This window comes from Ixodes scapularis, unplaced genomic scaffold (genome assembly GCF_016920785.2).
Source record: "Ixodes scapularis isolate PalLabHiFi unplaced genomic scaffold, ASM1692078v2 ptg001158l_1___fragment_1__unscaffolded, whole genome shotgun sequence".
NCBI lineage: Eukaryota > Metazoa > Arthropoda > Arachnida > Ixodida > Ixodidae > Ixodes > Ixodes scapularis.
The window spans coordinates 763,526-789,183 of NW_024610106.1; the positions used below are offsets into that span (position 1 = coordinate 763,526).

Here is a 25,658-nt window from a genome sequence, read left to right on the forward strand (position 1 = left end):
TTAAAATAAAGTATTTCTTAAGTTATTATTTAAACAGTATAATCACCCTCGGCGAAATGACAAGCACGCTGAAGTGGTTTACCGTGCAAGCTAGTGTCACAAAAGAAATAAAGACGTCAAAAATATTGAAGCCGGCATATTTTACTGCTTGCTGACTTTCTCCAGTACTAGACTCCAATTGAATGGAAAAAAAAATTAAAGCATTACTTGAATAATCTAAAAGTTAATCGATGAACTGCCCAGTCCCGATATAGGTTAGGTGAGGGCGGAGGGAGATCGGAAAGTCTCGTGAAGGTCGCTAGCCCTCATCAGTAAAAGAGTATCACTGCGGCCGATGCTGTCTGTGTCGTGGTGCGCGTCGTTTGTTGGGGTTGCAGAGTCTACTGTGTTTGAATACAAGATTATTTAGCCAGAAATGTATAGTATTAGCCTCTTGACATCCGCGGCCCTCACCAAGAAAATTGAAGGGGGTGAACCCACACTACCGAGAAAAGCATTTAATAGGAGGAACATTGTTGCGTTGCTCGGTTACACTCGTTTATTACAGTCACGGCAGATATATTAGAACAGTTTGTTTCACTTGTTTCAGTTGTCCTGCCAACCGTGCAGTTTGCAGATTTTAACTAGAAGAGACACTCACTCCTCATCGCAACGCAGTAGATTTGTTCAGACTCCAACCGTGCAGTTTGCAGATTTTAACTAGAAGATACACTCACTCCTCATCGCAACGCAGTAGATTTGTTCAGACTCCAAAAAATTTACCCACACTATGGCACAGTAAAAGGGCAGAGGAACTCAATAGCATGGTAATTTCTAATACAACGCTAGCTTATCTTCATTCTGAATATTTATATTACTGCAAAAGCTTGACGTTAAAAAAAGCATAGAAGCTGCGATTTCACAGCCCACAGTACCAGTATTATGTTAACTGGGTCGGACTTTATTTTTATTTTTTTTTATTTCCACGTTGATGAACCGATACATCCATTTTAAAAGAAACAAATATTTAACATAAATATTCCAGTTCAGCCGGAGACAGGCATCAGTCGTGGTGATCCATGCTCTCCAAAGTCTGCCTAGAGCAGACGACGCACCCACAGAAGCGATTATATAAATTTGGGCCGCACGCTGGTAACACGATTCGATCTTCACTGAAGCACCGAACAGTACTGCATCTTTTTCCGCTAGAATTGTTTTCCCACCGATAGTATGCGACAAAATAAACGGAAGAATCTACGCCGTCTCGCGCGCCGACGTGGAGAGCCTATGGGGCGGCCGTTCTCCTATCCCCGCTTTGATGATGATGATAGCGCGACCGTAGCGCCACCTCTAGGTCGATCTCGAGGCGAATAGCGTACAGCAAACTGAGCAGGCGCAGATCAACATATTGGCATGACACTGCAACGTACAACAGCATGTTCTTGCCCGGTATGTTCAATAGAACCTGGGACGGAGCTTGATGGTACTTATATCTCAACTAGAAAAGGAAAATATTAAGAAGAAATTAGAAATTAAGAGGGAGCGCTCCTCCAAGCCCCATAGAGAATACACGCGATTTTCTGCCATTTTACGAAAATTCTCATTTAATAACCGTTACACCGATGTTTTCACACATTTTTGCTATAAAAAGATTGATTCTTCGTCCAACTATCCCACAGAGCATATTTTTCATAAAAAAATTTATTATATTTTATATTAAATCGTGAAATCGGTCGGAATTGGCTGTTTTGACATGTTTACGTTAGAACGCGTTTTTAAAAACCTGTGAATTTTTAACTACAAATGTGTCTTGTGGGATATCTGCGGAATTTAACACGGAATTCAATTATAATAAAATTATAGCTGTAAGTACATCCGTTCTTTAACTACGTCGAAAAAACTGAACCAAGGTGTTGTGGCTTGTTTTCCTCGTTTGGACGGTCAAGACTAGTTCGACGAGCGCCGCGTGAGGGCGCCACCATTTCGCCACGCACGCTGCTCTGATTTTGTATTACTCCGCGCGCATGCGCTCTTCAGTAACGCGCTTGTGGTGGTCCAGAGGCGGCAAGACCCGTCCAGACAGAGTGGTTTTGTTTCTCGGGGCGGGGTGTCGGGTGGATAGCTGTGCGTGTTTTCATAACTAGAAAGGCCGTCCTCGCAGCTATGGGTCCAAAGAGGTATAAATATGGCAAGCGAAAGGTCTCGAAGTCGCAAATAGAGTTTGCACGTAAGCGACCCTCTGCTGAAACTACGGATGGTGAGGTTGAGTCATCGTGTCGTAGTGCTGCGAGAACGAATTGACTCGGGGTGTTGAAGATGCCGCTTGGGAAGCCATGCAACAGGCCGGAGTGGAAGAAGCGAGGCGCACGAAGGAATCTGGCGAGATCGATGCCGAAGGCTATCCGCTTGTTACCGTCGTTGCAGACTGTGCGTGATCAAAGCGATCGTAGAACGACGCTCCTTCTGGTACGGTAAGTACTACATTTCTTCCTCTAAAAGGGGCGCCAATTTTGATCGTAGATATAATATACATTTCTTTAGAGTGCGTTCGAAAGAAATCCGAAGCATGTTTTTCTCGCCACGAAAATACATTGGTCTCTGTCGCTAGGCTACATTTGGGCGGACACTGAGCATTTGGCAATGCGTAGTTTATTTTTATGGTGAGATGACCGTGGTTAGAATCCCTCTCTGTTGTATGTGTATCTCTGTGAATGCAAAATTTGTTTCGGCAACTGGGGTGACGATTTCTCACGAAGCACTGGAAACAGTTATGCTTTTTGTGTGCCTGTTTTAGTGACCGCTGTTTTATGTACTATACATTCCGAATATACGCGGTGCCATGCAGTCAGTTCGTCAGACGACGTTTTAGACAGCTCGTTTCTTCGAAGCTGCACCTTTTCAAGGATAAATCGTTCCATCGGAAATAGCCGGCGTTCGTTTCATCGATACACCTTGTGACGTTTCGTCTAGTTTTTCTATTATGTGCGTGCTCGCGCTTGCGAACGTAATTGCGCGTCCGTGTCTGCTTGCGTGTGCGCCTGCATGAGCGAGGATGCTTATGTGCGTGCCCCCCGTGCACATGCGTGTTTTCATGCCTACGCGTGAGTATATATACCCGCGTATCTGTGTGCGTGTTAAGGCTAGCCCACATGGTGCGCTTTTCTCCGCGTCTGCGTCGCGTCTGCGCCTGCGCTTTGACGTCACTTCCGGTGCCGGGACGAAACGCAGCGTTTTTTGGCGCATCCCGGCGTATCTGGAAGAGCCAGATATTTTGCGTCCACGCGTCGCGTCTCGCGCTGCGTCCAGAAGGCAACAACCAATGAACCGCCGTGTTCACTAGTTGCAAGGAGCGTTTGAATTTTCTCCACTGTAGGATTGTAGTTTTCGCCACAGACCTCGCGACGAAGGCGATAATAATTATAATAATAATACTTTTTATTTGCACATATTGCGATACCCACTCGGCAGCGTGCGAGGCTAGGCAAAAAGGTCGAGACCCTTACGCAGGTGGGCCTGCTAGCCCGCTGCCAAGTAGGGAAAGGGATACGGGAAAGGAAAATAAATAAAAACACTCAAAACAGAAAGATACACACAAATACGGGTAGCAGCCCTGTGCCATCAAAGCGCACGCGCGCACGCACACACACATACCCGCGCGCGCGGAGTTTACAAAATTTGCACGCTCGCGGCCTTCAATAAAAACGGCTTTTAGGCCCTGCCAACGCTAGCAGCAGGGCGAACATGGGTAGTTACGTCCTTCCCCCCGCGGATATCAGTTTATCATACCTTTTACACAAGTCCAGGGAATCCTCTCTGCTCCGCGGGAGAGGCTGACGCTGCTTCAGCGGAACAGAGAGGACCTAGCGAAGTACAAAAGCGTCCTGCACTCTGGCAGGCCAAATGTAAAGAATACAAGGACACCGAGAGACAAAGGTACAAAACTAATACTACCGGCAACAACCGCTACAACGTAACCACTGTAGCGGCCAGCGGCCAGCTGTAAATGTTTTGGCGCGGGCGATGGGGATGCCAATGGCGTATCGAAACGTGGATGAGGCGTACGCACTAAAAAGAATGAAAATTAGTGAAATTGAGCTTCATTGCGATTGTTGTAATTAAAAATGAGTGATTACTATTACTAAAATTAAATATTACGGCATGTAGCCATCATTTACCGCGCGATTTCTATTTAATGTTTGCTTTTGTTTCTTAAGCGCGTCTGGCTACGTTGGGCAGACGCTTCGGAAACGCAGATATGGTGTACTAGAAGACTGGGCAGTGTAGCGAGCGCCGGCGGAGGGGGGGCTCTTTCAGCGATGACCGGATCGGTGGCCGCGAGAGGGCGCAACGTGTAGTAGGCGTGCTGCCGGAGTGCGGAGCGCAGGCAGCGGTAGCGCTTGGCTGGCTTGGCGTTCCGCACGGGTTCGATTGTTTCGTATTGTTTGGCTAACTCTTTACGGTATTCTTTATTTCTGCTGTTTCACATAATATTTATCGCACTAATTCGTTGCCAAATGCTTTACCCGAGACGTGCATCTTCGGACAGGACGCCACAGTACACATCGCGGCACTGCTAGCGCGAACAAGACATTGGCGCTTTCTCGCATTTATTTCGAAAGAGTATTAGTGAGGGCGAACTTTTATCACCTGTGTTATAGACCCGAATGAGCTTTTTCCCCAGCAAGTAGAACTTTGCTGAGTTTCTTTGGTTTCTCACAAAAAAAAAAAAAAAAAAAAACGGCGATCGCTCTTTCGCGCTATTAATGTTGCGTTCTGAATAGGCGGGAAATCCATCCCCCAGAAAAACGTTCGGGAAGTATCTTGAAACAGACGTCACAAACGTGTGTCATCCCCTGAATAACGTAGGATAAGCATGCTGATGGCATGATACCTAAACAAATGTCTGCTTTTAATTGTGACTCTATAATTTGGTCCATATCACATGAGCGAATGACATTTTAGCGAACAGCGACATTTGAGCGAATGGACGTTTTAGCGAATAACGGGGGCGCGCGTTAACCCATCCGCCGCGCTGCGCTTTACGCGGCTTCGCGGCGACAGTCTACGGCGGCTCATTACAAAAATGTGAACCCATTTGGCCCACCCGAAAACGCCGCTTCGCGGCGTCCGACTATTCGCTAAAGTGTCATTCGGTGAAACGTGGGCGTTCGCTAAAACGTCATTCGATCAAGTGAGTGCCTCCCCTATAATTTCGCTGTCACTGTAGTTGTGATAAATGAATTCCGTGGTTGAAGCGCACTACCCTAATGAATTGTTTCAATGTTTGGGAAAACAAAATGGGGCTTACAAAACGGATTATATCGTCTACTTCCGTAGGCTGCATGGAGGTGCCACTGTCGACTCTCGCAATTACTTCCACGGGCTTTCGAAGGAATTTCCATCACTAGCCTTTATCGTAGTTGCTGTTACTTCGTAGGCTCAACAAACAGGACTGTGCGAATAGTTAGAAAAATGTATCCACTCACCAGCTCTGGTAGTAACCACAGTAGATAAATTCTTATTTATCCACTGAGCACCAGCTATATTGATATGTGGGTACCAGGGCAGACAGATAAATTTTTAATGATACACTGGGCGCCAGCGCACAGATGAGATTAATGAGGTGCACCCAAGGATTCCGGAGGCGATGGTACTTGCTTTTCCCAAGAGCTCGGGAGAGGGAGGCTCCCGAGCTCCCCCGTAGTCGGCGCCTATGGCGTTTTAAACCTCTGCATTCTCCGACGTGAGGTCATGATCTTGATGAGCTTCGACATCTTCAGGATAAATGACTCAGTATCTTCCGCTGGGCCATTAGACCCTTCAATTTTCTTGCGGTAAAAAGAGGCCTCTTAGCACCTTTTCATTGAAGAGACGGAGTGCTGGGCCAACCCTCATCTTTTTAAAGCCGTTAAGAAAAAAAAATAATAATAATTTGCTCATGTGAGGCCATAACCGTTAACGTCACATTTTCACAGTCACTTCTCCAAGCCTTTCTAAAGCAGTCAGCGTGCACAGGACCCTTCGGTGTGTCGAAACCAGTGTCTATTAGACCGATTTAGCAGATACTTTAAAGTGCAAAAAGTCCGAAAAAAAAAATGTAGAGGAAGACTGTCATGACTGCGTGCATCACATGAAGCAGAGTCTCCCTGTCACTCCTTTTATTGTTGCGGGATCACGACTTACGCCGTTCGAACTCGAGAGGGGCACGAAAAAGGGAACGGGCTTTTTTGGAGGACCGGTAGCCACTGTTGCAACCCGGCACGGGCCCCAGGAATTGAGGTTAGAAAGGGGGGGTTTCGGGGGGCATTGAGAATATAAGAGTCGTTGCGAATTATACGGGTGCTTTTCGAAAGACAAGGGGGGAGTGCACCCCCGTAGAGGGGTGTAGGGAAATCACTGCCTCGACACAAAACACGGCCCGTCTCTCTTGTCCCGCCGTTTTTCCGTCATTGTACGCGTTGTCTACATCCCACTGAACGGCACCGATCACAATCCATTTCACTCAACCATAAAAAAAAAAAAAAAAAAAAAAAGGAACTGCAGCAAAACAAGGCGACGACGCGAACCAGGCGATCACATGCAGTACGACCACACGGCAATCCGAGCGGGGAGGAGCACGCCTGTTACCCGCAGCGCCCCCTGGCGTCCTTGCTCGCTGTCATCGCTGCGCCGACCTCCTCCCTCCGTTGCTTCTCGGCGCGGACGACACACTGCCCAGTTCTAGTACACCAGACGCGAAGCGCTGCACGGTAGCGCTGCGTGTGGTTTGACTGGGCGCACGCGTCCTGCTTAGCGCGCGCGCCAAGCCGAGACGCGCGTCTAGACGCACTGAAAAACGCGCCATGTGGGCTAGCCTTTATACGTGCATCTGCGTGCGTGTTTGCACGCGTGGGCGTTTGCCTGCTCATAAGTGCGCGTGCCTGTGCAAGTGCGCGCGTGCACGTGCGTGTGTAATTCGTGCGTACGTGTGCGCGGGTGTGCTTGTGCGTGTGTACGTGAATTTGCATCCGTGCCTCCGCGTGCATCCGCGTATCTGTGTTCGCGCATGCGTATGAGTGCCTAATTCGTGCGTGTTTGAGTGGGCGCATGCATACTTGGGCGTACGTGTGCCCAAGTACGCACGTTGTCGGACTTTGCGGGAAAGGTTCGAGAAGCTCGAACCTGGTCGAACTCGAACGTCGGCTGGTTCGCGACACCTTTAGTACTCACGTTGCGGACGGTTGGTGATTGGCCGCTGATAACTTCACCGTAACTTTTTGCTTTATGTTTAGCGCCATTTTTTATATTTCTATTCGTGCTATTGTAATCTTTTGCGATTAAACTCTCTGTACCCTTTCCTTGTGACCTATGAAACGATCTCGAACGCCTCGAACAACAGCGACGCTTGCGTTCGTTCTCGGGGCTAGTAGGCAAGGAGGTTACAAGTATTTATATGACGTCAGACTGCCTTTTGATGCCGAGTCACAACACAGAAGTATGGCCACCGAAGGCAAAAGCAGTTATCCCATTGGCGAGTTTGCTTTGTCTTTCAATTTTCACAACTCTCCCGAATCAGTTTTGCTTTATCGTTTGGTGGTCATGTTTGTGGGCGATGACTCAGCACGTGACTAGACCCTATAACCGTTCATGGTGTTTTTCTCTGTTTTTATTTTTTAGATTGAACGATTCTGCTGCAGTGTGGAACGAACTACACGAAAGTGCTCAACCTTCTACGAAGTCTTCCGAGGAGCAGAACGTGTGGGGATCAGGACTATTGGAAGATATGTTCTCAAGTCATGAAAAACTGCCCGGTCGCCAATCATTACAAATTGTCTATGAAATACTATAAGAAACAATCAGTGTCGTGAAAAATTGTATAAAAATACTTTGTTGTGCAGTGCTGGTGGCTAGTTGTGATGAAGTAACGAAGGTATATGCCGGTAGTTTGTCATATATGTATTCGATTATGTATTTATTTTTAAAGTACCTAATATACAGTGTTGTTTTTCCTTAACTGGAACGTGTTTTTCTTTTAAAAGAGGGGGAGACCCGTCCGCGCGCGTGGAAGACCTGCAGGTGTCTGCGCCCGCGTTTACCCGGCAGGCTTTTGCGGGGAGCAGGCGTTTTTTCTTTTTCTTTTTTGTCTCGCCACCGTGAATAGGGTGCCTTCGTACACATTCGCTTGTGCGGAGTGGCGACATCTCGGCGATTTCACTGCCCGACCTTTTTTTTTTATTTATTTATTTTATTTTTTTGTTTATGCAGAGTATACGTGCTTTGGCATCTCTCGGTGCGAGCCCGCAATTTTGGCTATAGACTTTTTCTGTGTACTCTCGTCTCCAGCCACCTAATAGGCGTATCCGGTATGGGCGACGAAAAAATAATCCAACGTTTCAACCTGCAAATAGTAAAAAAATAAAGGGGAGGCAAAACGAGAATGGGTGACGGTTACGCTTATATCCTAAATGCCTTCTATTGGCGTGGCGACGGCAAAACAATGTTTTCGCCCATATTGGAAGTGATGTCAATTCAAGATGGCGGCGCACTTGCAGAAAAGGTCTATAGACGAGCGCGCGAAGACCGCCCTGTTTACAAACACGGTTTTTGCTTTGCCCACACCGGGTGTGGGCACTGCGGAATCGCAGCGTCTCGTTTTTGAAGAGAAGCCGCCTCTGCGTGGTGCGCCGTACTCAAGGCAGCGCCACCGCAGAGGGACGGCGTCGGAGCCGCGTGTCGGTGTATATACTTCGTTTCACGTCATGTGCGAGCGAAGTCAAAGCTAGAAGCGCGAGCCCAAGGCTCCGAGCGTGCCGGCTTCGCACGTGCGTACGTGCACCACAGGCGCTGTTACAAGCAGCATGCTCGCGCTTGTAGCGTTGGCTTCGCTCGCCCATAAGGTGAAACGAACTAGCCTTTTGATACCAAATTCCCTCCAGAAGTTAATTTATAAACCGGGTGTTCTTTTTTGTTCTTTTTCTTTTCTTTCTTTCATTAAACTTTCAAGTTGTATGATAAAGCCTCAAAGGCAATACAGTGTCTCTGTCAGTTACTTCAAAATATCTGTATTCCTTGGCAAAGTCCTGCCTTTTCCGTGCGGATACTTCGAAAGTCTGACTGATTATTGAATTCCTGTTGCCCACGAGGATAACAAAGGAATATGTGCAGAGAAAGACGCTTCTTTTGACGCTTACAAAAACAAAAAAGAAAAAAAAAAAAGAAAAACGGTTGCAAAACTTGTCCTCGGATCCCTGGAAAAGGTCAAGACCGCTCAAGATTTTACAACTGACAGCCGTCGAATTCGGAGTTGTTCGGATAAATCCGAATTCGCGATAGTTTCACCGGCGAGTGTTTCACGGAGTTTATAGCATTTGTCCGAAAGTTAAAGTCCCTATCTACAACCTAGGTTAGGGCCCACCAGGTCCAATCACAGACCAGTTATAGGCACGTGTGCATTAGCGTGCTTTTCTTATACGCGCGTCGAAGTAATGCATTACGTGACTGGCTCCCGATTGAACCTAACGGGCCGTGGCGTCGGCTGACGACCATCGCAGGACGAGACGCAATCATAGTGCTAAATTCTTCTCGTTGATAAGACTGAAGGATGTGAATGAAATGTACTGTACGTTTTACTTGGTGGATGTTTTAATGATTTCGCGTACATAGAGCTGACTATCATGCCATGATTCGTGTGGCACCGAACTCCGGCTGGTGGATTGCTGAAATCATCACCTCATCAACCCTCCCGGAACCCGCTAGGAACCCACTTGCCAGTATTCGTTAGACCCACTGTGTCCGACCAAATCCGATCAACTGCCTCGCGCTTCGACACCAAGGCGGTTTTCGTTTGCAGCGTCTAGGCGATCTGAACCGATTATTTTATCTATACTTCAAATGGTGCAGGTGTCAACGATTTGCAGTGTTGTTCAAGATACTCGACAAAAGTATTTAAGACAAGATACTAAATACCCAAGTGAGACAGTATTTAGAGTAGTATTCAAGTTACTTTTGCGCCAAACTATTTTGAGTAAAGTGCAAATACTTTGAAAAATAATTGAATTACTTTTGAAGATACTTTATAAGCGCGCGACGAGCTGAAGTTATTACAACTAAATAAAAAAATGGGGGCATCTTGATTATATTAACTTAGCTGAAACGCATATCGTTCGATGACCTCCTAGTGTACACCTCATTTGTCCCCCTAGACACGTGCAAAGGAGAAAGAAAGAACATTTAGTCTTAGTACTTCCCCTTTGGGGACAAACTTCTTCGTACGCCGGAAAAGGTATTTGAGATACTGAGTAGAAGATACTAAGCAATGTAGTTAAGATAGAGTGCTATTTACTCTCAATCGAATGTATCTTCAAGATACCAAAATACCGACAAAAGTATCTTAATTACAGTATCTTGAGTAGAGTATTTGAGATACGTAGAAGCCTTGCTATTTGCTTGTTTCAAGCGAGCCTCCTGCCGTCATATTGCTGGCGACACAGGAGAAAAGTGGTTTACCCGCCCTCTTGTTCAACATACCATAAAATACGCAGTATAATTACGAAATATTTACATAAATCTTTACTGACATGCGTATGTACATATACAGAAAGCTGGTGCACAACTGTTGAGGAAACGCACTGGTCGACACTTTTCAATATTTTAAAGATAAAGGTAAAACAAATAAACAGTGGGCGACACCAGTCCAAAATGTATACCTCGGTAAAAAAAGTTCCCGTGTGTCTGTGTTTCCCCAAAGCAATTCGAGAGCCAGTTCTGTAAGCTACGGAGGATGCTCGGCGAATGGCGAAGCCATTGATGTGTCTAGACTGAAAAATAGTCGCCGAGAGGACACTCAGAGGCATGACACGACTGTTGTCTGTCCGTCATAAAGACATCGTTTTTAGAGCGAAACAATAATTCGGATTCGCCATTCGCCGAGCTTCCCCCGCAGATTCCAGAGATTGATCCTCTACTCTAGGAAAAGTAGACGCGCAGGAAGTTGTGCGAGGAAAGAAAAAAGGTAGCGAGTGGCGAATATTTGTGATTGCGTGTGCCGGAAAAATATAAAAAGAACCTGAACAATACTTAAAAATTAAAAATCTCGACCAGCCAGCAGACTTCACTGAGGCCTGCATTTTCATTTTCGGAAATTTCGGCAAACTCCAGTCGTGTGGCTTTAGCCCCATAACTTTTGCAACTGTGAATCCGTGGGCGTCAATCAACGCCAGGCCGCTTCGTCATCCATAGCCCAAAAGCGACGTTCACGGCGCCCACCAGGGGATACCAGCCAAGGTCGCTGTACCGGGGCCGCCCGATACGTGATACTTGTCCGCCGCCAGCAGGCCTTTTTTCGTCTTTTTTCTCTCGGTCGAGGCAGGGCCGGCATTTGGAGTGGGCGACCTATGCAGTTGCACCGGGCGCCATTCATAGAGGGGCGCCGAAAGGGCCGCCAGGTCATGCAGGGCTCAAACCTCGAGGGGATAAAATCAAAAACAAAAAACGACCGCATCGCCGTTTGTCATTTCGGCCGCAAAACCAACGACTAAGTTCTTGTTATAATTGGCGTCCATCAACCCGCAGCCACCTGTGAATGTTGTTTTACTATAGAGAACCTCTCCCCCCGGTGAGAATCAAAGCGTCATTGAATGAGTCATGAACGACTGGGCAAGCGGTCACCTCCGCAAAGCTCTCAAATTACGAGCGGAGCAAAACCTGACTGGCAAAAAGCGATAAAGCCAGCATGCCGCACTCTTAGCGCAACTTACTAAACGGTGGCGCCAAACCCATCGGCGAGCAAATCAGTGTGTCGGAGCGAGTCACGGAGTTTTGCTCTTAGTTATCACGTGCTTCGCTCAGAGTCTCTGATTGGCTCGCAGAAAACGTAGGCTTCACCCTTTGCCAAGTTATTCTGAGCCGAAGAATGACTTCGCTCAGTAGGTCTGACCGGGGGTAAAATGAACCCGATTCCTCCCGACATTCGAGCTGCGCTTTGGGCAATGCTTGCTGTGGAGTCTCTTGCAGTAAGCTGAACGAACCAATGCCCCCTCAGCATCCGGTGAGTCTCTGTGCCCAGAGGCTTCAACCTAACTGAAAATAATATGTGTAAAGAACTTTGGATCCGCAGCTCTTTCTTTTTTTTGTGTGTAAGCGACCAGCGACGACTACGGACTTCCAATGCCGATCAGTGTTGCCATTTCAAAATTCAGAAACTCGCCACAAAAATCCCGAAAACCGCGAAAAACATATAAATTTATAATGTTGCGCAAGAATGGCCGCATCACTGCAGGCAAACCTGGTGTCCGACATGAAGCTCTAACTCTTGCAGTTCAGTTTCTCGTTTACATTGTTGTGTGGTACGACATTCTTTTTACAAGTTAATGTTGTAAGCGAGAACATGCAATGCAAAACGAAGGACATCGTAGCAACCACCCAGCTGATGAAAGCATGCAGCGATTGCATCGACAATTATCGCGATGTCGGGTACTGCAACTGGCAACTGCGAACGGTCTTCCCGAGAGCATGGGTATTGACAGTGCGACGAAACCGGCCCCTCGACTGCGGCGGAAAAAGCGCCAGTTCTGTTATGAGTGCCAGGACGAGGTTGATGATGTCGAGACAAAATTCAAGCGAGAGTTCTTCTACGAGATGATTCACACCGTGAGATGTCGATTGAAGAACGCTTCACGCGGATGGAGCAGCACGTGAGCTTCTGGGGGTTCCTTTACGGCCTCACCCGACTTCCCGACAAAGCGGAATGTCTTAAACTTTGCCAATGCGTTGACCATGCATGCACTCAGAGTCTGAGACACCTAGAAAGTGCAGACATCGACGGTACAGATCTCTGCGAGGAGCTGATCTAACTATGCAGCCTGCTGCCCACTGGATGCAGTGCTCGCCAGGACGTCCTCCAGTTCATTCTGGACAACCATCTATGTGACAAATTCCCTCATACGAGGGTGTCATTGAGAATCCTCCTCCCTTTGCCAATGTCAATGGCCACCGCTGAGAGGAGTTTCTAAAATTAAAGCTTATTAAGACATACCTAAGATCAACCATGGCAGATGACAGGATATCGTCATTGGCAATTTCGTCCATTGAAAACAAGATAGCGTCTAGCCTGGATATGTCGCAAGACGTAGCCCAATTTGCGTTGTTGAAGGTTCGGAAGGTTGCCTTCTACGGCATTTGACATGGTTAACTTGTGCTTTTGTTTTCTCTGTCCCTTAGACGTTAGCTTGCTATGGGAGACCCACAGCTGAAGTTTGGTTAATCTAAGAAATAAATGATTCTTGAACTTTGAACACGGTGCCGACAAAGCTCACATTGCTCGAGGACGTCGTTCGTTTTTAGGACGCGGTTTTCGACTGACGACGACAAAATCGCGACCATTCGCGCTGGGTCACTGTGGCATGTTTGCTTACAACATGATGTTTGGTGCGAGAATAGTATACGTGTGTGTAAGGGGGGGGGGGGGGGCGCCACGCCTGCAGTTTGCCCAGGGCGCTTGCTGCTCTAAGGCCGGCCCTGGGTCGAGAAATTTGTGCTGAAAACGAAGAGACACGTAGTGGATGTATTTGGACAGAGCAGGCCTATTCAACTCAGAGTACCGCAAGATTGAACGGCTTATTATGATCATGGTTAATGCTGTTTCATTAGAGGGGCCATGCAACGATTTTGCTACTTTCACCGAATACTTTCTGAATGAATACTTGAAGTTCATTATGGGCGGAAAGCGTGTGGCAACCCTCCACAGACCTTGCGTATTCGTGCTCGTCGTGCTCTAATAAGTGATCGGTGGGCCATTGTCCGTGGGATCCTGTGCACCACGTGACCACGCTGGAAAAAACGCACCTCTGGTGGTCACATGACCACGTGACCATGTCCCGTGGGGGTCATGTGAACATGGTCAGTTGGATCCCGCCCACCACGTGACCAAACTGCGAATAGCGCGCCTATGGTGGTCGCATGATCACGTGACCTTGTTGCGTGGGGTCACGTAATTACGCAGCGACAATTAAACTTGTAGCTCATGGCGTTGCGCATGAGATACTTGCGTGACACTTGTGTCAGTATGGTTGTGCAAAGTGCCCGAAATTCGAACTTAAAATTGCTGCAACGGAACTTTAAACCGCGTGGAAGCAAATTAGTCACGGCTTCCGGTTTTAGCGCACGCGCCAGCCTTTGTCCCTACAATAGGCGAAATAAAAGGCAGTACATTGGGGGATAAGCGCGTGAGGAGAGGACACTTTCATGGTAGCCGGCAGGTAGACTGGCATAACATACTTGTTTGTTGCTGTTGTTAAAAAACATCTGTATTAGGTCTAATAAAGGAAAAATAGAAAGGGAGAACGATGTGTGACTACCCCTATTCCGGGTCCCATTAAATTTCTATCGAGGTGCGCGCTGTCCGAGGCAGAACGAAAGTTCTTGTGTTCGTGGCTTTTATTTTCAGCGCTGTAATAATACGAATGTTGAGGACCCAAATAAGTCACTAAGATTATCAAAATATTTTTCCTGCTTCTCCTGGCTCGTGCAAATGTACTTTCCCATTTGCGAAAATCAATGCCGCTATGCTCTAGAATGTAATGCGTCAAAAAGTAGGAGTAATTTCGTTAGACTGAACAAAATTACGCGTAAACTCCTCTCAATAGTGTTATGGTAGGTCATATGATAGAGTTAGTATGCCATATGATAGTTGTCCTCTTCTAATTAGCTTCTTAGAACATCTAAGGACCTTGCGTTTGCAAGAGACGAGCGATTTTATGGGAAAGGGCAACTCAGAAAGATACAAACTTACATCCACATTCAAAACGACCAAGATCCGCTCCTTTGTGCACTCTATTGCACGTGGCAGTGCCTTGTTGAATAACCGTACTTCGGGCTCAACTGCCTTCTTTCGGAGTTGCGGTATGAGCTTGTAACAGAACACAAAATGTACTCTTTGCCTGAGCCATAGGAGCAGGTCCCGAAAAGCAAAGTCCAGATGCTAGCTGTGCTTTGCAAAAACACGCACACTTATTGAATCATCGGAAAATATGTGATAGCATTTCTCGGTAGAAAGAACACGAAAATATAAAATTTAGCCAAAAGATGTAGATACGTCATGTTTTTCTTTGGGATCTAGTATAAAACTAAAATAACAAGACCTTGAGATAGTTGCATGATTTTCGTGTTGCACAACAAACTCTGATGTTTGCTTCAAACGACTATTGAAGGTGTCAAAAAGAAAAAAAAAAGACGGGTTTATTACGGTTATCGAACGCGGTTTTATCCAGGTTCGTTTCAACGAAAGGGGTGCGGTATATCGAAGCACGGTTTAGCGAAAATGGATACATTTTATCGAGGCCTCCGTTTGAGAAATGCTGTTTGTAGGCGGCGGCAAGCTAGGCTTCCAAACAGACCGCGCTTTGTGCGGGCACCCCTCGCTGTCGCTCGGGAAAAGTTTAATATAAGTTCGAGCGTGGATCGCCAAAGGTTGGTTAGCATGCGGGCGGTCGCCATTTTCTCTAAACGGCGATCCGATCTGCTGTTGTCGCGAAAACGGTGTTCGCTAAAACGAGCTTCCCTAAACCCCACTTCTCCGAAAATCAGCACATTTTTCTCCATAGCTTACAACCATGCTGGGGTGTTGTAAGCTCTTCTTCTTTGACCGAGGCTGGCCCCCAGTCGCCATTTTGCAGGTTGTTTCCGCCTGCGTAGACTACCGCAAAATTGAACTTCTTGAGAGGCAACCCGTCAATGTTCTCCTTGAGAGCCTGCACCGTCGCTCCCGAGAAGCTAAAGCTGCACACTTGTATGCACTCATCTAAAAAGCGCGGCAAAGCCATTTCACTGGGCTGCTCCCGAAGATTGCGCCTTTCAACTTCGTCCGGACCTCAGTGAAATCTTCTAAATCTCACTTCTTTGTATACCAAGGTCGAACGCTAGAGCACGTTTTTTGAAAGCAATACACCACAAGCGCACACAAGGAACTGAATAAAGACCCAGGATCGGCTGAGTGAGAAACAGCTAGCTAGACTTATTTTTGCCTCAAACATGCAGTCCGTGTTTGAAGTGCAGGCTACCGAAACTAGACTACCGAAAAGTAGCTCCTAAAGTCATTTTTACGGAACGTGCAGATGGTCTTCACCGGAGAAGAAAATTGTGGCGGAGCGCTTATTTGTACGTGTTTTACTTGTTTTGATATCTAGCATTCAACAATGCTGCAGAGTGCCACCGTGAAAACTAACACCAAACGAAAACTAACCCAAAACAAACGAAAGAGCCAGAACCCGTGCAAACTGCGAGCGAGGTCTTTCCTTTCGTTTTTACTTTGTGCACGCGGCCCAACGCTGCCCGGTGCCGCCAGCTTCGTCCAGACGGACTTTGCGGGCACTGAAAGTGAAGGGAAAGAAAAGGAGACAGACGCGCGCGTCTCCAACCGAGAAAAAGGAGGCAGCAGGCTTTGAAGTTGAACTGGTTGAACTTGAGCGCAGACGTCTCTGTCGAAGAGCGGGCCCCGGACGGACGAGTTCACCCCAAGTTGGAGGGGAGGCAGGCGAAACCAAATTCGCGTAACCTGCCGATCGCGGCGGCGGCATTTGCACCCGCAAATGAATGGGCTTGGCAACTTACAGACTCGCAAGACTTCACACTCAATGAACCGATCAAGTAAACCAGTTGACAGAAAAAAAAAGTGAAATAAAATATTCTGCTACGCGAAAGCGGTAGGTTTTGTACTAACAGCGACAAAGCGTCTTTGCTACGGCGGATCGAACGCCGTTATATCGAGGCTCATCTTAGCGAAAGGGGTACGGTTTATCGAAGCACGGTTTAGCGAGAGGTGCACGTTTTATCGAGGCCTCCGTATGAGAACTGCTGTTTCTAGGCGGCGGCAAGCTAGTAGTAATGCAAAACTATCGATAAATTGACTATCGATACTATCGATAGTTTTTCCAAAACTATCGATAGTGTCGCAGAACTATCGATAGTAGACTATCGGTAGTACTATCGACAGTTTTTCGATAGTCGACTGTCGATAGTACTCTCGATAGTTTTTCGACAGTCAACTATCGAGAGTTTTTCGATAGTACTATCGATTCCTTTTTTACTATCGATACTCAGTTTTCTGGTGACTATCGATAGTACTATCGATTGTTTTGCACTACTAGAGCGAACACAGTTGCCGCACCGCCGCTCGCTTCCCCTTCCTCCTCTCTTCGGCCAAACTCCCGTCTTCGTCATCACTGAAAGCTGAACCGAAGTTGAGACGGTAATTGCTTGGGCTAGTTGGTGTCCCATTTGAAAAAATAAAAAAAATAAAGCGAGAAAAAGAGACGAGGGAGCGACGCACACTACTAATGTCGCATAGCTATCGATAGTAAACTGACGACAGTACTATCGATAGGTTTACGATAGTCGACTATCGATAGTTTTCTGATAGTCGCTTAACAACAATTTTCCGATCGTCGAGTATCGATAGTACTATCCATAGATTTTCGATAGTCGACTATCGATAGTTTTTCGATAGACGACTATCGATAGTACTATCGATAGTTTCTTTTACTATCGATGGTCAAATTTCTGGCGACTATCGATACTATCGATAGTACTATCGATATTTTTGGACCACTACAAGCTAGGCTTCCAATCAGACCGCGCTTGGCGCGGTCGCCCCTCACTGTCGCTGGGGGAAAATTTATTATAACCTCAAGCTTGAGCGTGCACTACCAATAGTTCACCGCCAAGGGTTCGGCAATCTAGGCTAATGAACCAGGGGGGTATCGGAAAACGAGCGATTCGGAGGAGGAATAATGGCAGGTCACGTGACCCGACGTCACCGGAAGTGACGTCACAAATATAACATCACGTGACAAAGAAATTTTGTTTTGCTTGTTTTTGTTTGTTTTGTTTTCTGTGACGTCACGGTTTTTAGCAAGGAACCTTTTTTTTATTTTTACTTTGTTGACGTATTATTTTTTTTTAATTTTGTTTATTTTCTTGCTTTTTGCAACCGCGGGACCGCGTTTCTGCGCTTCAGATTGCGTTTTTCCGACTCCTTTGTTTGATATCGTGACGTATCGTCGTATTTATGTAGTTATCAGGAACGGCAAGGCCTACGTTGTTGCGTCCTTTACCTGAATATCGTGACCGAATCGAGTGTCGTCGATTTGAATCGTGTCTTGCGAACCATCGTCGAACAAAAGGTGAGTGATTTGCGTTTTCCTGTGATGTGATTTCGATGTGTTCGTTCCACGTGTCCGAGCTGCTTCTTCGTTTCAAATACATTTGGCGCCGCTGCCTATTGTTTGAGCCTGTGCTCACGATGAAAACACGCATCGCAGAAACCTGAAAGCCCGCCAAAAGAGCTCTAAAAACCGCATCCCAGACCTGCCGGCAGACTTCCGAGCTAAGCCTGATTAAACAAAAACGTTTGATCCGGCGGAATAATGTGTTTGATATTACATCCCATGTCAACAAGGAACTGCGCTGTCTGTCTTCGCCCCCAACAGGTTTTATTCTTCCGGGTTTTTCAAATCTTTACCAACCCGCGTCCGATCGTAATACCCCGATCACAACAAATAGTTGATCGTGCTCCGATGGCTCCAAACATCAGCCGGCAAGGAAGTTACGTTTTTCGCTTCTATATTTTGACCCAAGTAAACTCATGTTCTCAAACTATGTCATTCTGTCACCACCTCCAGTTGCACATTCTGGCGCACTTGCAGCCTCGTGCACCCTTGCGAGGTTTCCTGCTATCGTACCCTGGATATCATGGATTTCTCGCCGTACGCGAGTGCTCACGGAGGCGTGCTATACACTCTGTATCATAAGTTGTGTGCAGCAGAGGCGCAGGCCCGAGCACATGACAGTAAAAAGCGCCTTTTTTTGCACGAGTACCCGCGCAAAAGGACATTCTGCAGAGCTGTGCCCTCGCACCCGTGCCTTTGCTGCACACAACTTACGAGGCAGTATAATAACCGAGCCGTTTTTGTTTCTTTTGCACATTACTGTGAAAGAAGTGTCATTGCTGTTTTCTTCTCAAAGAAAACTCAGAGACGTTAGACAAAAGCAAACAGATAGGAGACTGCACATTCATATGTTTTTCCCCCTTGTGCTACAGGTGATGGCTGGTCGTGGTTCATCAGCGTTTGTTTTGAAACTGATGGGTACCACAAGGCATGAAGGAGGTGACTTGCAGCAGCAAGGCACTGCAAGCCTTCGCAGCAACTGGCTAGCCAGTGCTGCTCTGTTCTGAACTGCACTGCGTGTCATGCGGAGGTTTTGTGCAAGCTCTCTGGGCGGCGACGCTAGCCACGGTAAGTGCATTCTATGCAGCTTCCTTTTAGGGATATATGTGGCTCGCAGGCCATGTCGTGCCAGCGAAATATGTGCCACCCGAGTGACAGCAGTGCTAGTGGCAAGGCTGCGCTGACAGTAATCAACACTGCACTGTGTTTTCATTCAATAACTAGTGACAAGGAACCAAATACTCCCGAGAGAGTCTCGGTTGTGCTTTGATAAACTCCAGCTCGCTTATGAACAGGTGGATGGCACAGATGGCTTTTCCTGGTGGACTTGGTGTCCGTGTTAACATTGCAACCAGACTTTCTTTCAGTTTGTGGCGTTTTTTCGTTGCGGGTGACCAGCATTGCAGTAGAAAAAGATGCAAAATAGTATAATGTTTGCATTCGTTACCTAAATTAATGGCAAGAACAACTGATATACATTTCCACCGACTGCATTTCTCGGAGGAATAGCCTGGACTAAAAAGCTCGCTACACTATGTCGTTCCCTCTTCGCCTGTACAACTCTGTGTCTTCCCTCGATCGTCTTATGTGGCTGCTTCTGTGTCTGCCTAGGCGCTCGGTTGAAATGGGGAAAACTGTCTGCGTTGCACATAACCGCCATTAGAGCCAGCGTGGGCGTAGCTGGGGTAGCCCCCACTATGGCTTCTCCAGCTCGACACAAGTAACATTCCTACCGCTGTTGTGTTAGCAGAAAACAGACCTGCTTAAAACGTACAGTGCACATAGCACACAATGGAGAGGTTGCTCGCCAATCATTTTCTTGGAAGTGTGAGTTGAGCCCTTTCGAGGCAGTTTGCTTCCGCACCGTGCACTATAATCCGCCCGAGAAGAGAAAACAAGATGAATAAGGCTTCTTGACGCAGAAAAAGACTAGGGAGCCAGTATTGTTGCTTTTTTGCTACCCCGTGCGAGACTCAAACCCGACATGCAAGGAAGTGGAAAGGCCTCTTCCTTTCTGCTTTCTTGTGCCTTGGGTTTTAGCTGTGTTCAGAATTCACAGCTCGCCTGCATGCCTACTCTTTTGTTCACTGTGTTACTGAAGTTTTCTGTCGTTGCTGTCCCAGATTGGCTTCGTGGATGCACAGAAATACTCAAGGCGCTTGACGTCTGTGGCTCATCTGTATTGTTTTTCCCGGTACCACGGCATGAAGGAGCTGGCCTCCCTCCCTTCCATCAGCTGCGAGATACTACAAGCACTGGGCTACAGCTGCAGCTAGCCCATGGGTACCGTTCTGCGTCCTGTACTGCATCTAGTTCGAAAGGCCATGTGAAAGGCAGGTGTGGTCTTTATGGGCTCTGTCACTATGTGCATTTTCTGCAGCTTTTTCGGGGCAACTTCATATTAAGATTCAATACGGACTCGAGTGAGAGGGGGGCATTCTGAGAAAGCCAGCCTCTTTGTTAAACCATTGGGACTGGTATTATATCTACAGAGTTTATTTACACCTTTTGTTATGTACTTTTGTATTTATTTTTATTTTACTAGTTACTTATACTTCAATCTGACACGACAGCCACCAAAAATGGGGAAAGGACAAAAATGTTGACATATTGGCCTTTTTGTTTTCTGGCAGTTTGTTTGAAGAGCCAATGTTGGGGGCCGCCATTCGTGCTATTTTTCCCATTTTTCCCACACGCACGTCCAGCCTATGTTTACGTAAAGCCCCAATTGCCCCTTAGCAACAAAAATAATTTATGCGACAGACTAGGCGGCAGCATTGTGGACGAAAACAGGCCAGATTATATCTGCCATGTTTAAAAACTACATTCGGTGACAGGTTATGAATTCAGTGGCAAGAATGCACACCGCCTGCCAATCACTGCTGTCAGTTGTCGTGACGTCACGTCCTGCTAAGAAACTAGTATATATTTTTTTTAAATGGCAGGTTTTGGTTGCTGATGCCTCGTAGCACGTCAGCACTCTAAGCAATTCTTCTGCTCTTGGCCTCTCCGGTTTTACTTTGCAAAGTCATGACGGCGTCTGCTTTTGTTTGCGGTATTTCCCGTGTGTCGACGTGAGAAGGCAGCGATTGTATCGCCAAGGAAGTAGCGATCAATCTGCGCATTTATTCCAGCGGCACAGCGTTTACAAACCGGACTTTGCCCTTCACCGAGGGGAAAGTCTACCGACTGGCCCTACAGTTGGCGAGCATTGTGCAGCCGTGAGCGCGTAACTTGTCCGAATGCTTTCGTCTGTATACAGTGACAAAATGACTCGCTGAAATGTGAAGTACCATACAGTACCATGCCGTACAGCAAACCATCGATCACTTGCTGCAGCAACTTTGCGTTTTAAGTCGTAATAATAAAGTGATTTTTAGGCTAAAATCATTTTTTCATACTGCTCAATTATTCGGAATTCTGCACGATCCCCATCGGGTCTGCAATATCGGTCGGTGGCTGTATAACCTTTAAACACAATGGTTACACACCACAGGTACCGGGGACCATGACATCAGTGAGCTGGCTTTCACCTTGTCCAAGGCAGCAGCGGAACACTACGGGCGGGACCCTGGATCACTGCACCATGGATGCCGTCCTGTACCCTGCACGGCACTGCGTGTGGCTTAAGTGGCCAAGCAGAGGGTCATTGCATGACTTTTATGAGGCGCCGCTAGCCATTGTAAGTACATTTTGGACACTCATGTCTGGTGATGTACTTTTGTGCTCTACCGCAGAGCACATTTGGTGGCGGTTCAGTCTTGCCAATTACACCATTTTGAAACGGAACACATTTAGTGGTGGCTCGGTTTAGGTTTCCTGGCTCGGTGATCTTGCAACAGTGTCTAGACTTGGCGTAAACCTTTTTGTACTTCATTGTCAAGGCTAGTGTAATTTCTGCAATGCCGTTGAAGCCACTTCTGCACGCAAACAAGATAAAAGTCGAAACCACATGCTCGTGCACAGTGTATGACTACATGTATGCATGGGCACTCGTGCCCATGCGTACCCACTCGCAACATGGAGCATGTTTGTTTCGGCCGACACTCCACGCGTTCATTTCGGCGTCGCCACTCCACACGTTTATGCACTCGCTGCACCTTGAGAATCAAGTGTGCACCAGAATGCACTCCCGTCATGCATCACTCGGGAGAGGAACAAGAGCAGACGACTGGGGTTTTTCCGCCATAAGGAACGAGAACCGAAAAAAAGGGGATTTTCTGCTAAGAAACTGCGTCCCACGGGCAGCAAAATCGGACGCGAGCTGGGCTATTTATTCTGTGAAGCAAGCAATCGACAACCTGTGCTTCATTTTCAAGTTTTCTTTCAGCTTGTTGCCACACAGACATTGAAATACATCAATGGGATAAAGTAAGGTTCAGAACCAACATCAGCTACCGTGAGATCTCTCACCATCCTTGCGGGGTTGAAAAATTGGGACTTCAGTTGACAAACCTCGCCCGCCCTCCTGTCCATCATCACCTGACCCCATTCTGCATATGTGGGTATGCGCAAGGGAGCGTGATCATGTGGCTGAAGATACAAGTGTGACCGGCCCAACGAGCACATAGTTTCCACAGCACTGTCGGCTTAGGGGTGCACGGAAGATACTGTATAAACTGGAATATAGGTCGACCCCTTAATTTACAAGTTGCAAGATGCAAAAGAAGTTTTTATGGCAAGAAAACGCAACCTTACCTTGGTGACAAAATTGTCCAAGTATATGAAAGGACGAGAAAACACGGCAGATTTATTTAATTGTTTTGCACTCAATAAAACAGGAAGTATGCGAGTGTTACTACTCAGATTCCTCAGAGCCTTCGTCCGACGACGAGTTCACTAACACAATTTAAAGGGACGATGCCGTCCCTTTGAATTGCGCCCTCGAAAGCTCGGAGGCACGAGCAACCTCAACGCCTTTTATATGGATGCTCTCCGACATCACAGGTATCGATCTGGCGCACAGATCCCGAATAAAGTTTGCCGCCTTTGTTTCCAATTCGGGGTACACTGCAGTCCTTCCACGAAATTAAGTTTTCCTCGCCTTGCTGCACGCCGCCGGTTTTTGTCTCTGGTTTTGCCAGTAGCATATGCTTTTCTCCTATACACTGAACTCTCGCTGCGCTGCAAGATTCCGGTGGATTTCTGCATAGGCGATTGCCTTGTTCTAAAAGGCTACTGTGAACTGTCTTCTACTTCCGCTCATTATTGCTGCGGTAGATGTAACAAACCAAGGAGCACAAGTAAAAGTTAATCGTGACCATCGTGACAAGTGGACGAGTGCTAGGCCATTGCAATATAAAACAAAATGGCGTCTTCAGGCACTGAGTGTTGCGAGATTATTTTTGTTTTTCCGCTAATGACCGTCATATAAGACGAGGGTCGACTTTTTCAGGTCCAATTTCAAGAATAAATTCGACCTATATTCCGGTTTATATGCTAGTTGTGCATAGTACTGTGGAAGCCACAGGCTGGGGAGGGGGGGATTAGCAACTTTTGTCTGAATGTTGAGCGACGAGCATCAAGGGCCAATTTCCTAGGGGGAGAATGGTGACGTGCGAGTACAAAAATGAGGATCCAAGCGCCATGAGCAAGAGGGGAGTTCCTCCTTTTCCTCCTCTTGAACTGCTAGAGGTATACTTATGCCCCTGTACCTTTGGTAACACTGCACAATTTGTGAGTTGAGGAAAGCTAAGAAGGAAGTTGAAGAATCGATTCATGACCCCTTTAACATTTACCTACACTAGTTACCTTGCACCATTATATTTTGTTTGAGAAAGCTCTCATCCTCACCCCTCCCATAAGGGATAAAATCAGAAGTGTATACAACGATCGGAATCTAAAGTGCCACGAAACCTATTGCTGGACATTCTTACGGGTTAGTGATCAATTTTTGTATGAATGAGGCCTTACCAGTGCCTTTGCCTCAATAGTGTGGTAAAAGGGCAATTTTCTTGTTTGTGCGCACAAATTTGTTTTGAAACATAACTTGCTGGACTACCAATGCATGTTTCAAGATCTCTGTTGTGGTGAATGTTTTGCTGCCTGTTAATTTCTTCAATAGCCAGTATCGTTTAAGTTCTAGAACTCTATACAGTAAACTCCCACTTGAGCAAACTTCTAGGGACTCAAAGAAATAGTTCCCTTAGCTAGGAGTCCACTAAACTGAATATATTCACTGGATTATGGAACAGCATAGGGCACAGCATACATTGAGTCAAAAGGGTGAAATGCAATTTATGGAGTCATGTACATTGATATATACAAAGTGTATTGCAGTTACGCTGCTGCCTTTCTCATTTTGAAAATAGTCAATAATTTTCATTTGCACCGGCGCTCTGAAAGCGCATGAAGTAACAAAGTTGCCCAGAGAGTATCTTTTTTTTTTTTTTGCATATCCTCTGGCACAGCTAATTGCTGTGAGGAAGTCATACCGCAACGGCACTGTCCACTGGCTTGAAATATTCAGTGCAGAGCCGTTCCCTGTTGGGATTGAACGCAGTTTCTCTTTCAAGCTTCGACTTTTGCTTCACTAACGTTGACGGTAGCATCCGATAGTCCTTCGCAACATTCACTTGCCTTTGACCGTTGCCCAGACGCTGAAAGTATTTCAATTTGTCTGACAGACAACCGCTTCCATTTCGTTATACTTATTACGTAAGTGGGCGCACAAACTGCCGTTGTTACCCAAAACTAAGATGGCCGAAAGGAACCAATAATAAAGAAAAGAAAATATGCACCGCATGGTTCGTTTTTGTCTACCGCACCGCTGCTGCAAAGGCGGCGGCGGCCATCAGCTACGCCAGCACTGCAGAGCACAAAACTGTTGAACTGATCACAACAGTAATCCTGGGTCCACCGATCAAGTTCGTTGAACTGAAATATTCGCTATTCCGAAATTCGTTTTTCGTAGAGCAAACATTTTTGCATAGAATGCAAAGGAAAACCACCATAGATTTTTGAAAGTTTGTTATTCTGAAATACTTGTTAAACCGACATTTCCTCAAGTGCGAGTTTATTGCACCCGACTACTGTGCGTTGCCCTACATGTTCGGGTAAGGTACTGTTTCTGTTTACCTAATAGGCACTTTCGTTCTCTGCATATACACCATAGGTTTCAAACCACCCTGAATCGTGGATCAAGCCTTGCAAGATGGAAGTTCTCTTTAGGCCCAGCGCCTCTTGATGGATCAAGTCTTGTACCCCATTCCCTCGTGTCTTTCATATAAGTAAATTGTTGGTATTTCTTTTATGACAGTGCACGTTACCTGCGGACCACGTTTTACAGTCGAAACGCAGTGTACCGAAACTTCTTTTATATAGACCCCTTTCTTTGCAAGCGCCACCAGGCGGTGCTTCAGTTTGTTTGATGTCTCAGCAAACTTCTGATTCATAACAAGAATGAACAAAACCCACTTTGACACTGCTGCCTGAAATGTCGATAAAACGTGTAACCACCAATTCTCCAGGTGAGCGCCA

The 25,658-nt window shown here is 46.6% G+C and overlaps 1 protein-coding gene across 6 annotated transcripts; it reads left to right on the forward strand.

Moving 5' to 3' along the window:
• The first annotated feature begins 18,037 nt into the window (after positions 1 to 18,037).
• Positions 18,038 to 25,426, forward strand: LOC121834408. Of its 6 annotated transcripts, none has more exons than XM_042288097.1 (6): positions 18,038 to 18,134; positions 19,052 to 19,247; positions 20,303 to 20,516; positions 21,314 to 21,383; positions 21,676 to 21,861; positions 25,294 to 25,426. In XM_042288097.1, exons 2-6 carry the CDS (start codon positions 19,202 to 19,204, stop codon positions 25,363 to 25,365), a joined length of 588 nt encoding a protein of 195 aa, XP_042144031.1. In that variant the 5' UTR covers positions 18,038 to 18,134; positions 19,052 to 19,201; the 3' UTR covers positions 25,366 to 25,426. The 6 variants fall into 6 exon arrangements, 4 of the variants coding, with proteins under 4 accessions (XP_042144031.1, XP_042144034.1, XP_042144032.1 ...); XM_042288100.1 differs by having other exon boundaries at positions 20,390 to 20,516; XM_042288098.1 differs by lacking the exon at positions 18,038 to 18,134 and adding an exon at positions 18,184 to 18,587.
• The last annotated feature ends 232 nt before the right edge of the window (positions 25,427 to 25,658 follow it).